The sequence below is a fragment of the Amphiprion ocellaris genome, chromosome 2 (genome assembly GCF_022539595.1).
Source record: "Amphiprion ocellaris isolate individual 3 ecotype Okinawa chromosome 2, ASM2253959v1, whole genome shotgun sequence".
Taxonomy (NCBI): domain Eukaryota; kingdom Metazoa; phylum Chordata; class Actinopteri; family Pomacentridae; genus Amphiprion; species Amphiprion ocellaris.
This window is the reverse complement of record NC_072767.1, coordinates 13,426,247-13,444,322: the sequence shown is the minus strand read 5'-3', so window position 1 is coordinate 13,444,322 and position 18,076 is coordinate 13,426,247. Positions and strand designations below refer to the sequence as shown.

Below are 18,076 nucleotides of genomic sequence, written 5' to 3'. Positions count from 1 at the left end.
ATAGTCCCTGACACGGCGGTCATGGGTTCGAGGCCCATCCACTTACTGCATGTCATTCCCCTACTCTTCTCCTAACGCTTCCTGTCTCTCTCTCCAAAGTGTACTACAATAAAGGCCAAAAATTAACAACAACAAAAAAAGGAATAAATTTGTTTGTACAAGTGATTCTTGCTTGAGGCCCATTTGCTTCATGTCATAAATGTATCATAAAACACATAACCTTTTTCAGATTTTTTAACCAGCAGAGAGAAACTGAAATCAACTCTCACATCAGGAACAATTACAGTCTGATCTGTTGGTTACTAAGCAACTAAATGTTAGCAGGCTGGTGTGAAACACCTTTCTCAAGGGCAGTAAGGTGTTAATAAGGGAGGGATGCTTTCCTCTTTCATTTATCTCACTCAGGGCTAAAATGTCTCCAAACATAATTTTATGTTGGAAGACAATCTCCAAAATCTGCAGCAAAGCTGGTCCTTGTTGACAATGCTAATAAAGTTTGTTATTTATTATAAACAGAGCATCTCACTGGAAACAGAGCAAACTTAAGGTACAATGTTAGAACGCTGTATAACGCTACTTAAAACCAATCAGTCACAGGTTCAAACCAAATTTCTGTAATGATAACTGAAGAATGCTGCAGCTGTTGGCCTTTATCCAGACTCTGTATGTGTGTAACTCTTAAGCTGTATTGCTTGTTAAAGGGTGAAAATTTAAAACTGGCCTTCTTCTGTCTCACCTTCTTTTTGGACTTGAAGACATTACAGCGAAAGACGTTGCTCTGTCCATCTCTGGCAATGTAGCTGAAGATCTTCAGATCTTGGGAGTCATGAGACACATAAAATATCCTAAAAGAGAAAAAAAAATAGGTCAGAACTTTAACAAAAGAAAAAGGAAAACCTGAATATGAAGCAAAACCACAACAAAGCCTGGCAGCATTTCTGAATGTATCTTAAGATGCAAAATAGGCACTGAGCCTGTTTCTCTGGGGTTGCAATGTGACAAAAATAAGCACAATTTTATGTTTGTTTTAATCCAAAGGCAGGAGATCAAATTGTAGCTCTCGAGTTGAAAAAAAGAGGCTGAGAAAGCTGTGATTAGATTAGTGGGAAAGTGCTATTTTAATAAACTGGGAAGAAAAAGCAACCTCATAGACATCTGCATTATTTCTGTAACATGTTGGGACAGAAAACTCAGTGACACACACTGAAAGTCAGTTAAAATTTAATTCCAAGTAAAAATAAAGTTTTAGATAACAACGGTGATATGTTCCAGAGACAGAAGAGCTAATACTATTATAAGAAAAAAATATCCTGTGTGAAAGAGGCTGCAGGCCGGGAGACGAAGTTTGAGACAAAAATAGTCTGCTGGTAGGGGGACATTGTATGCAACCAACAGTGGGGAGATACACAAGATCCTGCAGAGCACATAAATAGGAACAAACAAGTTGTGGGAGCAAAAGGCAGAGCTAAAGAGATAATAAACAATAACCTGCAAGAGGGAGAAGACTGCATGAGTTAAGGTCTACACTGGGTCTAACTGATGACGACAGAAGAACACTGCTGGAGAGATAAAGCATTGCAGATGACATATGGTGACAACAGCGAAAGCTAAAAGCTGCAAACTGCCATATTCAGGAAGAACACAGACCCTCAGAGCTGTACTGTAGTGTTGGTTTTATTTTTTCAAGAATCTGCTGTAAGACAACAACATTTTTTCCCACAAAATCTTCATGTTTAAAGTGATTCATCCTACAGCTCATGAAACCTGCAGCGGGGTATGGGACAATTCCACACTGTCTTTTATCACGTTTAGTGACACACAACAATATTACATTAGATTATATTACATTTTATTAGCAACAAAATTGCTCTATGGGTTGCTTTTACTGTTTTTGCATTGTTTCAGAGCAGGCAACAGCATGATGTATTTGCTCATAGCATATCACTTTCACCGAGACCTAGTGTGGGGCAATAAAGCAAGCTCAACATACCAAGAATATCATTTTGATATCTGGCTTCATTAATTCTAACAACCACAGACATGCCAAGTAGCCATGGAAAGCTGATTATCAACTGGGAAAACTAAACAAGTTTCTGAATGTATTAATGACCATCTTTATGTGGACAAGTCGAGCTGCACACAGTATTTATTTCTCACAAGAACAGACTGCAATCCCAGACCAATCAAAGGAATGAAAAAATAACAAGAAAAGCACTCAGAGAGGGCAGTACTCCAATAAGGCTGCTCGGTCGTATCATTTCTGACGGATGAACTCTCTCATAAAAAACTACCTTCCACTGAACACAGGCATGTGTTATGCATGTGTACGTTTTGTACGGATACCGAATCACGTGACCTAAATATGTAATGGGTGGCGGGAATTGATGGACTCTGAAACACCCTCACAATTGAATCAATTGTTCCTTGTATCATTTTTGACGGATAAGTCCTGATAAGTCCGCAGCGGTGGATTTGTAGTAGGATAGCAATCATGTGATCGTCAGCAGGCAGCTGATGTAGTGTTCACTTGTTGTCATAGTTACAGTGATGCCATGTTGCTATCTCGCAATGATACAGAAATCTTTAACAAATCCGTGGATCCAGACTATAAGCCGCATCACTGCATAAATCTAATCACTTGGTCCTTGCATCATTTCTGACCTTCCCTGAAAAATGCATCCAAATCCGTTAATCTGTTTTTGAGTAATGTTGCGAACAGACGGACAGACAAACGTACTCCGATAGTCACATTAATCCGCCTCGTTCCTTGGTGGAGTAATAATACAGGCCAAAAGTAACACTGTGGCTGCACCAAAAGGAGGAAGGAAACCTGGCAAAAACAATGCTGACTTTGGTAATGCACAAGCTAATATACTCATCAACAGCTTAACACTGTCTCATCATTAAAGAACAAGTACATATGATTATAATTACTGTGTATGTGTGTATATTTAATGTGTTGCTTAGATGTCACCTTTTCTGATGGTGTGTAAGGCAGTTGTAGAATTATTCTTTCAGCTGCAGTCCTAGCAGTGTTAAACGGTCACAGAAAGGACATCTAGACAGCTCAACTGGTTAAGCGGGTGATCCATAAACAGGGGCTATAGTCCCTAACGCAGCGTCATGGGTTATAGTTCAACCCATGACCATTGACTGATTGCCCTTCCCCCACTCTTCTCCCCACGTTTCCTGTCCCTCTCTAGTTTCAAAACTATAATGTAGACTAAAAAGCCCCCAAAAAATAACTTGACAAAAAAAAGGAGCGGTCATGGAAGGAAGGAACATCATTCAAACCTGTAAGTAGGCTTACTGTTAATCTTGAAAGGTCAACATATATGAAGGTTTAAATGGTGGTGCCATTTTCCACAGGAACTAACTGAACAGTAGGTGTTGCTGATCTCTTATCTCAATGTTACATGTGCAACATATGTTACTGTGGTGACATCCATCCATCCATCCATTATCTATATACCGCTTAATCCTCATTTGGGTCGCTGGAGTCTATCCCAGCTGATTTAGGGCTAAGGTAGGGGACACCCTGGACAGGTCATCAGTCTATCACAGGGATACAGAGACAAACAATCACACTCACATTCACACCTATGGACAATTTAGAATCATCAATTAACCTCAGCATGTTTTTGGACTGTGGGAGGAAGCTGGAAAACTCACGCATGCACAAGGAGAACATGCAAACTCCATGCAGGAAGATCCCGGGAAAGCCGGGACACGAACCGGGGACTTTCTCGCTGCAATACAAAAGTACTAACCATCAAGCTACTGTGCAGCTTCACCATGGCGACATGCCCTGGTAAGAGGTGCATCATCATCGTAGTCCTGAAAACTCAAAGTTACACTTGAATTTAACTCACCTACTCCAAATCCTGTTTTGCAGAAGAGGCTTCAGGAATATGCATCCTAGGACTATGTAATGTTTTAACTCAAATGGTCTTTCTACTGTTAATCATGTGCTTTAAAAGAGGAATATGCAATTTGTGGAGAAAGGAGCAGAGAGAGTGAGAAGAATGGTAAATATGGTACATGCTAACGACAAATATGCTAACTAGTTAAATATCAACAATATTTCTGAACCACAGACTACAACTTCAAGTTTTCTAAACCTACCCATAAAAACATTTAGTCATTCTTTAATTGTCAGGAGCAAAAATTAAACTGGAGAAAATTGACCACAAAACATTTTGGACTGCAACCACTTTTCACAAACATTCAAGAAATGTTTCATCATGATACTGTTACCAGAACACGTTATACTGTCAGACCTTTCTAGTCCTGCAAAATAGCCCCATATGGCTTTTTATTGTGCCAGCAGAAAGACCGTGAGATCAAATTACCTCCAGGATTATTTCGATTGGGGTTTCTAAAAGACAATATACATTTGAAGTGTTTCAGAGATTCATTAGCAAACAGCTCACTGTGCTTTGCTGATCCACATTTTCTGGATTTGATATGGAATACCGGCAGTTATTATATCAGACATAAAATTTGCAGATGCCTTCAGGTGGCTGCTGATCATTGAGTAACAATGCAGAGATAAACAAGAGCAAAAATTTGTTAAATTACAGGAGTCTGGGTCTTATTAATGTAGAAATTGCAAAAAATTGAAAAATTCTTAAATTTTTCACTGACATGAAATTAATACACCAAATAGCCACATCCACCCATGATGAATAAGCCCATCACCTTTTCATGTTTCAAATATTATTGCTTTCATAGACCTTACAGGTTATTGCAGAGCACATTAACATTTTCCAAAGATTAAAAAATGATTCATAATAACATAATGAATAAACAGTCTCTGGTAGTGGATCTTGTGCCTAAAATCGATGTTGAAATCCATCCATCCATCCATCCATTATCTATACACCGCTTAATCCTCACTAGGGTTGTGGGGGGGCTGGAGTCTATCCCAGCTGACTCAGGGTGAAGGCAGGGGACACCCTAGACAGGTCACCAGTCTGCCGCAGGGCCACATACAAAGACAAACAATCACTCTCACATTCACACCTACGGGCAATTTAGAATGATCAATTAACCTCAGCATATTTTTGGACTGTGGGAGGAAGCCGGAGTACCCGGAGAGAACCCACGCATGCACAGGGAGAACATGCAAACTCCATGCAGAAAGATCCCGGGAAAGCCGGGACGTGAACCAGGGATCTTCTCGCTGCAAGGCGAAAGTGCTAACCACTACACCACTGTGCAGCCCCCGATGTTGAAATCATTAACACAAAAACACAGCATTCCCGCTGCAAAAAAATGGTGTTACCTTCATTCCTTTCATTTTTCAATTGAAAAATGAAATAACTTAATTTCATATTTTTACTATCCTATTTGTGTGACCGGAAAGTTACTGACATCCTTTGATGTTGCAGCAAATGTCCCTGAGGTGGTAATGAAACCCAATTTAATGTAATGGACCTTTCCAAACTTGATTGAGAATCCTCTGTTTTTAAGAAGTACTTGTCAATGCATGCGGCGGTGCACAGCTAAAGGGAAAATTTAAAGACACCCTTTGATGAAAATAAGGGCTTTTAACCTTATTACCATGTCTATGTGGTGTTTTTATATGCTATAAGACATATCACCAGGGCTTGAAATATTTAACTTTGAAAATTGGACATGATTTTTGGGGGGTTTAATCAATGACCACAGGGGGATTTTAATGGTTGACTCTGCAGACTTCATTTTCTAAAATATAAACAACTTTAAAATCAGATTCATGTTGCTGTTCATAGTCTCTCTCACTGTATCCATGGCAACATATGCTTTCTGTTTATACTTTTAACATGACATTTTCCTAAATACTTTGTTGAAAAATGGTTTAATTGAATAGGAAAAAAAAAACAATGTAAAAACGATGTATTGATTCAAAAAGTTTCAGAAATCCTCATTGTAAAGAACTTACCGTACTCAATGGTAAGTAATCTCACCTATGCTTACAAATTCTACATCACATCTCATGAAGAGGTGTTTTGATTTCTTCAAATTTAAATTCTGCGATGTGGGGCTAGATATTGATGGAATAACACTCTAAGATCATTTGTTGGTGTCACTTCATAAGATGAACTCCAAATTTCAAATGACTGCAGAAAGCATCAGGCAGAGCGGCTTCCTAATTGGGCAATTAGTGCAATATTAAGGGGCCTGGTAGGACGCTTGAAGTAATTTATCATAGTGAGACAATGGACAACCAGGCAAGAGCAAGAAATTAGGTGAAGATTATGCAAATGATCCCTTTTCTCTGTCAAAAGGTGTGTCTGAGTGTGTTGCTCTGCATGTGGGTTTAGTGTATGTGTTGTGTGTGTGTGTAAAAGGAATCACAGGTGTCATCTGTACACACGGTGACATTTCTGTGGTATTTGTTTTGGCCATCTTTCTGGAAGCCAGACTAGATGAGGTTTTGTGGAATGGACAGTGTCTTTGTAGGACTGTCAAAATACCAGGCACAGATAACTACACATACACACACACACAAAGTTTGTCAATTTCTGCCCGACTCTGGATCCGGTCTGCTGCTGCAAAAGTACTAATAAGTCAGCTTATTCGTGATGCATTAAATCAGCTTCAACATCAGTTGCTTTTTAATTCAGTATCTCACAACACATTAGGTTTATTTACTTATTTTATCATTTATTTCTATTTATTGATATTAGAAAATGCCAGTTTTTAAAGTGTCAGTTTTAGTAAAATATTTTGGGATAGCAGATAGGGATGTCTACAGATTCTATAAATGTGCCACAATTTATTTTCCATGGTAGCGACAGTGTCAGCGGTAGCCTTGGAGACTGTGGTATCATTCCCTGATGATTCTTCCTGATTGATGCAGATTCTCAGCTTGGGAAATATGTAACATCTTCAAACCTGTTGAGCTGTATGTTACCATTTACAGCACTGCAGATTGTATGCATTGCGTTGTCATGGCAGCCCACAGGTATTCGGTTAGTGATGCAGAAAATGCATAAATGTTTTCAATACTTGGTCCTGATTTGCTGTCAAGTCCGTTTTAAACTGCTGGTTTTGCAGTTAACAGAACAGAGATTAGAAAATTGATTAGTCTCTTGGTATTTATCACAGAGAATTTCCAATCAATAACATTAATTTTACTTTGATTTGGCCAAAAACTAAGGCATTATTCTTCACTGTGGGACAATGTCAGACTTAAGTGCACTTCCTCACTATCCTGTCTAAATGTATGAAGTTTAAGGTTTAACAGCTCTAATGTGCAGCTATTATTGAGTGTGCTGCGTGGTAAAAATGAATGCATTAACTCTGGTGATTAAAAGTTTTCAGCAAGCATTCTCCTCCTGCAACATTTGCAGTAACAGCACTTTAGAAGACCAACAAATGTTTACATCCTTCACAGCTCTCCATCATAACAACCTGTTCCTCTTAACTGAAGTCAGTGGTGCACAATCGCTTCATCATTAAACGCCCACTTTTATGTGAACGCACACAGTCTGAAGAAGGAAGCTTTGATTAACAAAGAAAGCTGATAACCACTTCTGTGATACCTGTTATCTCTGACTGGGGTTTGATATTTTGTTGAGCTGGTTTACACATAAAAGCCCAGCTGCACTACCGTTCAAAAATTTGGGGTCACTTAGAAATGTTCTTATTTTTGAAAGAAAAGCAGTTTTTTCAATGAAGATAACATTAAATGAATCAGAAATACAGTCTAGACATTGCTAACGTGGTAAATGACTATTCTAGCAGGAAAAGGCTAATTTGTAATAGAATATCTACGTAGGGGTAAAGAGGCCCATTTCCAGTTAGCTAATAGTGTTGAAAGGCTAATTGATGGTTAGAAAACCCTTGTGCAATTATGTCAGCATATAAATAAAAGTGCGAGCTTTCATGGAAAATATTAAATTGTCTGGGTGATCCCAAATTTTTCAACAGTAGTGTATGTAAAATTTGCTCCATACTACAACTCTCAGTGCTACTAAGCTAAACGTTGAGTTGAAACACTATTAAGAGACACAGACATGAGTTTGCATCAGCAAAATCTTTATGCATTTCGATTTGCTTACAGAAATTACGCAGAGTTAAGGCAAAACTATGTAAAGTTTTATTGAAAATTCACTGGTGTGGGTATCTGTGAACTAATGGAGGTCACAGAAATGCATCTGTACTTGTTTTTGTAAATAAATACAGGGTAAACAGACTGTTATCAAGCCGTGCCATCTACTGGAACAAAACTGACCACTCCCTTCCGACGGCATTTTCAACTAAATCCCTTCAGTTGTCACCCCTTTCAACTCTTAATTTGGCCTCACTTTAACCACCAAAATCCCAGTCACAGTGATAAAAATAAATGTCTTCACTTTTTTTTGCTAAATCTGAAAGAGAGGAAATGGTCTTGTGCTCTGCCAAGTGTTGTCTTCAGGGCAAATTTCAGGCCAAGATAAAAAGACACATTACATGCTGCCAGCCAAGTGAAGCTCAGCCGAGAGTGAGTGAAAGTTCGCTTTAGCCGACTGGCTTAGCTGACAAATCCCCCAGCAGAGCAGAGATCACGGCTCAGATATATCTCTATCGAGTGTCTCTAAGAGGAACAGCTGCCAAACATCCAGGTGAAGATCCATCAGATAGATCAGATCTTGGAATAAGAGAGGCAGGCTTGACACAAAAGCTGTCAAAGACGGTTAAAGGCAAAATAACTCACACTACAAATACTGACAACAGCAAACTTTTATCTTGTGTTTCAAGTGGGTGCCTTTGCTGTTCAAAATTACAATCCGCAACATTATTCTACAAAGCAATGTGACTTTTCTACTCTGACTGCAATAACAGAGAACCCTCATGGTGTTCCTATGCAAACAACAGAGTTGAAGAAAAGAAATTTGCTCATAGCAATTTGGAGATTTTTCTCTTTTAACCCCTGAAGGAAGCTAAAATTAAGATGCATCGGGTTTGTTTTTGTCGTTGAAATTACTCTAAGTAATCAGCAATGACACAGCAGGTATGCAAACACTGGAGATAAACAGGATGGATGATTAAAAGTAGAAGGAGTCAACACTAGGCACAACTTTTCTGCCAAATACAAAATACTACACACTTGTAGCAGCACTAATCAATACTAATCAATTTTTATTTTAGATAATCCAGATAATAACAGACCTCTGAAGGGCCAATCTAAAAATATCAAATTAAATTAAAATCTAATCATACAAGCTCTTGGAAACATCAACAGTGAATGATTTTACATCAGCGTCTCAGGATCAGACGGTGTCTCTCTCTTGCGTCATCATTTTGCAGCATCATTTAACAATCATGCAGGGAAGAAAGTCTTTGATGACAGGAAGCACAGCCAAGGCTTCTCCACCAGCGGTGCCCTCAGTACAGCAGAATCCAGCAGAACTTTATGTAGTTTTTGACAACTGTGTACCCTGAGGTCATGTCTTCAGCATTTTGGGGCATTTTAGTATTTTGCTCAGGGCAGTTCACGTTCTGTAAGTTATTTACAGTATATTTATTAACAGTTTATTCATACAGAGTACCAGTCAAACAATTGGACACACCTTCTCGTTCAGTAGTTTTCATTTATATTCATTATTTTCTACATTGTACATTAATACTGAAGACATCAAAACTATGAAAGAACATGTATGGAATTATGTAGTAAACAAAAAATCAGATTATGTTTTATATTTTAGATTCTGTGAAGGAGTCCCCTTTTGCTTTGATGACAGCTTTGCACGCTCTTGGTATTCTCTCAATGAACTTCATGACATAGTCTCCTGGAATGGTTTTGAATTAACAGGTGTGCCTTGTCAAGAGTCAATTTGAGGAATTACTTGCATTCTTAATGTGTTTGAGACCATCACTTGTGTTGTGCAGTGGTAGTGTTAGTACACAGTGGATAGCCCTATTTGACTACTGCTGTAATCCACAGTATGGCTAAAACCACTCAACTCAGTAAAGAAAAACAACAGTCCATCATTATTTTAACAAATGAATGTCAGTCAATCCACAACACTTCAACAACTTTGAATGTATCCTCAAGCGCAGTTGCAAAAACCATCAAACGCTATGATGAAACTGGCTCTCATGAGGACCTCCCCAGGAAAAGAAGACCAAGAATTAAAGTTCAACAGAGTTACCAGCCTCAGAAATCACAAATTAACAGCATCTCGGATTAGAGAACACATAAATTCTTCACAGAGTTCAAGTATCCACATCTCAACATCAACTGTTCACAGCAGACTGCGCAAATCAGGCCTTTATGGTGGAATTGCTGCAAAGAGGCCACTACTGAGGATGAACAACAACAAGAAGAGAACTGTTTGGGCAAAGAAACACAAGGAATGGACATTAGACCAGTGGAAATCTGTGATCTTTGGTCTGATGAGTCCAAATTTGAGATCTTTGGTTCCATCTGCCGTGTCTTTGTGCGACACAGAAAAAGTGAATGGATGGTCTCTACATGCATGGTTCCCACTGTGAAGCATGGAGGAGGAGGTATGATGGTGTAGGGGTGCTTTGCTGGTGACTCTGTTGGGGATTTATTCAAAATTGAAGGCACATTGAACCAGCATGGCTACCACAGCATCCTGCAGCAACATGACATCCCATCCAGTTTGCATTTAGTTGGACCATCATTTATTTTTTAACAGGACAATGATCCCAAACACACCTCCAGGCTGCATAAGGGCTGTTTGATCAAGAAGGAGAGTGATGGAGTGCTGCTTAGGTCAGATGACCTGGCCTCGACAGTCACCTGACCTAAGCCAATCCAGATGGTTTGGGATGAGATGGACCGCAGAGTGAAGGCAAAAGGGCCAACAAGTGCTCAGCATCAAGCATCAAGCTTCAAGACTGTTGGAAAACCCTTTCAGGTGACTACCTCATGAAGCTCATTGAGAGAATGCCAAGAGTGTGCAAAGCAGTAATCAAAGGGGTGTTACTTTGAAGAATCTAAAATATAAAACATATTCTGATTTGTTGAACACTTTTCTGTTTACAATGTAATTCCATATGTGTTCTTTCACAGTTCTGATGTGTTCAGTATCTATCATCCAGCACATAAAAAAGACCACATGGACATGTTCACAAGGTAAACAGTAGGTTATGTTGTAAAAGAAAAAAAAAAGACAATAAAAAATGCATTATCGGCTATTGCCTTTAAAAAAGAAATCAAGGTCAAAATGTTCTTTTTGTACTTTAATTTGCTGTAATCCTTCAATGTAGAGTTTATTGTTTTTTGTCTTCCTCTTACACTGATTGTTATTTGTGATAGTAAAGTAACAATGTACCTGCAACTGTAACAAATCTGAGAGCTGACAGCCAAAAACCTTTTCCCTATTTCATATCCACCTCGACCATCACATTGTAGGTGTCTTTAGTTTTGAATTACAGTTTCAAAGTAAAGGGGACTTTACTGAAATCATTTTATCAGGGAATTACAAGGGAGCTCAAGGTCACCATCTTAGCTGTGATTTTTACATTGACAAATTATTGAAGTTTTACTCCCTACCAACTGCAACTTGTCAAACATTTAACTTTCAGTGGCCATTAGAAGTAAAGAATTTTTCTTTTGTTTCACGTTGCTTTCCAATCACTGATAAGTCAGAACATATAAACCCTTCGAAGAAGAAATCAGAACAAATCTTTCATCAAAACCGGTAAATAGAGTCCAGACTAACTTCACTGTTTATGACAGGGAATTATGTGGAAAAGACTGTGGAATTACAGCAGTGGGCAGAGACAGAAGAAGCAAAAGACAGTGATTGAGAGTCCAGGCAGAGCCAAACAAAGAGAAAGAGAGACGGACATTCAAAGTAAATGAAAGGATAGACAGAGGCACAAAGAGTGTGTAAAGGATTACAGGAGAATAGAGAGAAAGGGCTCAGACAGAGATCCTGCAGCAATATGCAGTTGAACAGAGAGTAAGAGCAGAGCAAAGCAGACGATTCATGACTCATCAGGTGAGTTAAAGTTCAGTGGTATAGTCGAAGTTCGAAAAGCACTCCTGCTCCGTCACATTTTAGCTGCTGTGGTCTCACCGCTATCAGCAAACTATCACCGGAGAAACTTCATCTGTAAGGCTGTTCAAGTTGTGGACAAATAAACAAAAGCTGCTGCTTACTCTGGCCTTCATTAACTTTGACAGGCAGTGTAATGCAGCACTAACAACACTCTCAATGACCACACACTCAGCTAACTCTGTTAATAAGCCCCTCTTGTTAACAGGCTGAGCTTATCACGCAGGGGGCTGTGATATGATGTTTGAGTAATGAAGTGGGCTTGTTTTAGAAGGCCTCGGTCATTTTTCCTCTGATAAATCGCTGCCTGTGAAACACAGTTGCTATAAATCAAAGGCTAAGAGGCAATACACCACACACACAGCACCGACAACCGTACAGTTACTGGGGATCAATACCATTATGCACCTGTGCCAGATCAGGCTGTAGATGTCTGTGTTGGCCTATTGCAGCAGGAGCATCATGCTCAGGAATGAAAGCCAAACACATCTGCATTAATATCATCTCTCGGCATTTACATCCTGTTATTGGAAATCTATAAAAGTTTCAGTATCAGCTGAATGTGAAACTTATTGGGAGGCGCTGTAGAGTGTCACCCTGAAAACACTGGATCACTGTGTGGATCCAAGAAAAGTTAGCGTTACACAACAGGGGAAAAAAGTGACATTGCGATATTTTGTTCTTCTGCACTGTTGGATATGTAACAACACAGACATTTCCACCAAACGACTTAAATAATTCTATTGGGAAAGAATTAATCATTCTTCAGTAATTACTGTGAATTTGAAGGGGAGAGTGAACGATCCGTTGCATAATATGTTGCGTGTTTTCACTTCTGGCCTTTCAAGGGTATTATGCCTCATATTTCAACACTAATAATGGCAGTTCTAGTTTGGAAGAGGGCTGATAATACCCATCACTAGCTCTCACTCCTGACTGTCTCACTGTTGTTCAGTTTGAATGGTTTTCACATTCTGACAGCAGAAAATAAGCAGCCTGTCAGTGAGGCATCAGTGTGTAAATAATTACTGAGCTTTATGATTTGACAGTTACATTAGAAAACATCTCAATAGGCAAATGCTACTCAATCAAATGTCTCTTGGTTTAGTGGCAGATCTAGAAAACTTTATGAGGTGGCAAAAGGTTTTTAGCAAGGTGGTGTGGAAGGACAGTATGTGGGGGTCCTCATGTAAAAAGCATATATTTTTTTTCAGACAGCTACATACAAGCCAAGGTTGTTATACTGTGCAGCAAAACAGCTCACAAAATCACTAAATCAATACTCATTGTTCCGTAGTAATTCAAATTCAAATATTCAAGCCATGACCAAGAATTGCACCACACAGTTTGGAAACTCCTTTTTGCAGATCAATGTAGTGTTTTATGGAATATCTCTGAATAAAGTTGCCTTGCTGCATCGTATTGGATTTTGATTAAAGAGAAAGAGAAAAGAAAGTAGGAAATGTGATTAGTTAATACCGTATCAATATTTAACTGACCACAGACTCCTTGTTGAAAATGAATAAAGACACACCATGACGTCCTGCAGCAGGATCATCTGTCTCCCTGTCTTCATCTGTCTCATCATCACTCTCTTTCTGACTCTGTTTTATGCTCATCTTCTGCCGTCAGATTATTTTCTTCTTTCCCTCTTCTACTGATGTTCTCATCTTACCCCTCTATCCTCCTCTCTCTCTCCTGCCAGCTCTCTTCTCCTTTTCCATCTCTTTCAATATCTTTCTTCTGTCCTGTCTTCAGCATGCTATTGCTAAAAAGTTAGAAGTATGGCAACTTTTGGAATTCACTTTCATTTGCAGGCCAGTCAACCTACTCTGACATAGAGTAGTTGAGACTAGGTGATGTTCCTCGCGACTAAATTCCCTGCATTTATCTTGCACAGTTATTACCATGGAACTATCTTCTCAGACCAAGTAAGACCACAAGATCTCTGGGTAAATAACATCATAAGTGTGGCTAACGTTAGCAGGTAAACATCCACATCTCTTTGCTGAATGTGGTTGCTCTGCTCCAGTGGTCACATGCCAGTTTATACTCTGACACAACCTACATACAACCGTAATATATTTTCAGGGCACTATATATAGATTTTTTTAATGACATTAAACTGTTAAAAGCCAACATATAATGGTATATCTTGTTAACATATGACTTGACTTTCAATTTAGCTGTAAACTAAAGGTTCCACAAAGCCTCTTGACTTTGTCACACATAAACCCCACAAACCTGCAGCAGGGGCAACACACTTCTACTTTACAATTACAAACCCTGCTCTTTTTCAAATGGAATTATAACACAACCAGGGTTTTTTTGCAATAGCTCTGGCCTAAAAATGTTTTCCCAGAGCTGCATGGATATGGCAACACCAAGGTAAACCAGACATAATCATAAAGCATACTGATCAGGCATTATGTTGATTAAAAATGACTATGGGTGGCAAGGTGAAAAGATAGAGGTTCATTATCAGAAAAGCTGCTGTCAGCTCAAATTCTGTATGCCCACATAAAGAAAAGCCTGGAAATTTTATAGCACCAACTTAGCAATTCTAAAAGTAAAACAACAGACTTAATCATCCAGCAGACAGGCAATTTCCTACTGTACTTGTTAAGGTCAAGATGAGAAGTCTGCAGCTCAGTCTCATTTTTATTCTTTGATGCATTATTTACAAAAATGGTAAGCGCTCTGGTTTGTGCATGTATATGAACTTATTTTGTTTGTTTTTTATGTGGAATGAGGTCACAAAATCAATATCTCATAGCCAGCAATAAACTGAGCTCAGCTGAAACAAACTGAATAAAACTGGTCTTCTCTCCCATAAACACAAACCTCAAAACAAATCAAAACGTGAAACATTTATGTGGTATGATGGGGTTCTGTCTCATGGTTACAGACCTACAGGGAAGCTTGTTTTTGTTATATGCACACGCTGGTGTGTATGAGTATGTTTGGATGTGTACATCCATCCATCCATCCATCCATCCATCATCTATACACCGCCTAATCCTCATTAGGGTTGTGGGGGGCTGGAGTCTATCCCAGCTGACTTACGGTGAAGGCAAAGGACACCTGGACAGGTCACCAGTCTATCACAGGGCTACATATAGAGACAAACATTCACGCTCACAGTCGCACCTATGGACAATTTAGAGTTACCAATTAACCTCAGCATGTTTTTAGGCTATGGGAGGAAGTCAGAGAACTGGGAGAAAACCCACACATGCACAGGGAGAACATGCAAACTCCATGCAGAAAGATCTCAGGCTGGGACACGAACCCGGAATCTTCTAGCTGCAAGGTGACGGCGCTAACCAAAGAGCCACTGTGCAGCCCTGGATATGTACAGTTAAGCCCAAAACTTTGATTGATAGTACTTTTATAGTTTATAATAATAAACATAATAATTCTCAGTTTATAGAGCATTAGAATGCTCCAAACCATGGAACAAATTATCAGGACTTTTGCAATAGGACAAAAGCTGCATTTGCTGTCTTTTACTTGTTTATGTAATTTCTGATCAGAAGAAAGCGGTCTGCCAAATAAAAATTCACTCCAAGTCAAAAGTTTTTGGTAATAATAATTTTGGAATTAGTCGTACAACCAGCTCAGAACTCAGTCGGAAAAGAATATACTGCAGGACAATCATGCAACAAAACTAGCCTAAATAAATGTTTAGAGATGCACTAATCCAACCTTTGCCTTCCAGAAAGCAATTCCTTTGCTCAGACTGTCAATAACGATTCCTGATACAACACTGCTCTTCTATTTCCCCCCATATTTCAGTTGTGCATACCTCATTGTGTGGAACTACTTGGGAACATTTTTAAGCAACATAGCACGGCACCAGGTACTGCTGTGGCACTAAAATCTTCTGGTGTGTCGCACACCATGACTTTGATGATGATCGCGACAAAGAAATCGGATTTGTCATGTCTGGCTGATTTCAAATAGCAAAAAAAGTTTAAGAATTTAGCAGAACAATTATTAAAATACAATGTTCTCTGTTCATAATCCAGCTGCAAAGTTACATTTTCTTTTCATATTCAGATTTTCATTTCACAGCTTGCTTGTTCAGCACCCCCAGTTTCTGCACTGTTTTCCACTTTAAGTTTGATTCAAGTTTTACTCCCATCATGGCTGCAGAGGCAGCAGTCATCTGTTGTTCATGTTGAAAAAAACGACATACTGTATTCATTCTCTTCTACAGAAGAAGCACATCAAAGAAGAGAAAAAAACATCTCAGGCACGCAAACACACACATGCATACCATGTGCACCGCAGGCATTAGAATATGACACAATATGCATCAATGGCATCGTACAAGGTCATTGAATGGATGGAACGTGTGATGGGAGTTTTAATTAACTCAAAAACAGATGTAGCTGCATACATGTTTTGTCTCTTTTCTGAGCCTCCCGAGAGCTATAGGAAGAGAAGAAGGATGAGAGGCAGAAGGAAAATTAAAGTAATAAAGTGAAAAGAAAAAGAAGCAAGTCAAGAACAAGAGGTGGAAACTTGATGCACAGCTTATGTACACAGAGGGAGACACACGTAAAATCTGTGGACATTTTACTTTCAGTTTCTGTCAGTTTTTTTTGTAATTTTCAATTGCTGTTTCTCTTTGTTTACACTACAAATATATATGAATAAGTGTAACCTACTTGGACTACTCCTACTTGGTTAGACTGACGAAAAGATCATGGTTTGGGAAAAAAAAAATGCTGCAAACAGTGTTTTCTAAGTTGCTGGGAGGAGTCAGAAGAGCCCTGAAAGAATGCAAGCATCTCACCATTGTACAGCCTTTTTTGTGAATGTAATATGTTTAGAGCTGTGGACCAATATAGCTATTAAACATTGTTTTCTGAGACGAGGCTCTGACATTCCCGCTGAAAGTGCTGGAGTAATGAGTTTTTCCAGAGTACAACTAAGATCTTATGTTTTCTAATCAGTGTGAAGAGCAAAACTGTGCTGGGGACTAAACTGCCACAGAAACTACAACCAACTCTTATACTTTTTAAACTTATTTTTTCAAGCCACTATATTGCATTGTCTTACAGTGTGTCAATACTGCACTGTTTCATCCTCATTTCTCATCCCTGTACATACTGTAAATATTATTACTACTATTCTATTATGATTTTATTTCTATTACTACGTCTATTGCTACATAAGCTGCTGTAAAAATGTGAATTTCCCCTGGCGTGGGGAGAAATAAAGGACTTATCTTATCTTTGTCTTTTTAATTGTCATCCACTGATAGAACAAGGGATGTGTGGATATAACTAGTATTTACACTTAAATAAATTCAAAAACCAGACACAACACAAGTGAGAGAGACTGGAGGGTTCTTTTCAGAAAGTTCTTGTTAGTTAATTGATACTGCAACTAAATATATGTAAAAACTATCAAGTGTTGGTCTCATCACAGACTGTGTTTACACTGACTTGACTATCCTGGTTATGATCTGGGTTTTTGTCCTGTTTTGTATTTATGCATATAAACATCTGCTTTTGATTTTAGAATCCTATGTAAGTCCTCATCCCGGTTTTAAGAAACCTGACTGTGCCGACTAAAGTCCTCTAAAAGACAGTCAATAAAGGATGCTCCAGTCAAACAGAAATGTCCCTCAGGGTCAACCATGTCTCACAAGCCACAGATGTGTATTTAAATACACCGCTCCCTTGTCCTGTGTGGTGGAAGCAATAGTGCTAAGCCCGCTATAAGCCAAGGTGGCCTCATTTTCAATATCCTCCAGTCACAATAATTTAAAGTTAGTCCTGCCTTTAAAGGAATGTCAGATTACATTGCCAGTACGTGTTGTAAATTTCACAAGCACATGCACAAAAAGCACACAATAATCAGTAACTGGAATACTAGTATTTATCATGTGTGCAGGGAAATGAATAAACAGATCAAGTCCATCATGTAAATGCTATATCACAAACATTAACCTGGATAAAGGTGAGTATGTAAATACAACTATAGTGAAGTCTTCTCATTAATGTTGGCCTCTTATCCTCCATTCTCCAACACAGCTTACAATCAAACAAAGGAGG

The 18,076-nt window shown here is 38.8% G+C and overlaps 1 protein-coding gene across 3 annotated transcripts in view; it reads right to left on the bottom strand.

Annotated features, from left to right (window-relative positions):
• nos1apa (nitric oxide synthase 1 (neuronal) adaptor protein a) overlaps positions 1-18,076 on the bottom strand; it is a 216,954-nt gene that overhangs the window by 100,848 nt on the left and 98,030 nt on the right. For all 3 annotated transcript variants that reach the window (XM_023289231.3, XM_055016632.1, XM_055016633.1), the window contains exon 5: positions 737-845. In XM_023289231.3, coding sequence (XP_023144999.2) covers positions 737-845 — 109 coding nt within the window. The remainder of the gene's footprint in view (positions 1-736; positions 846-18,076) is intronic.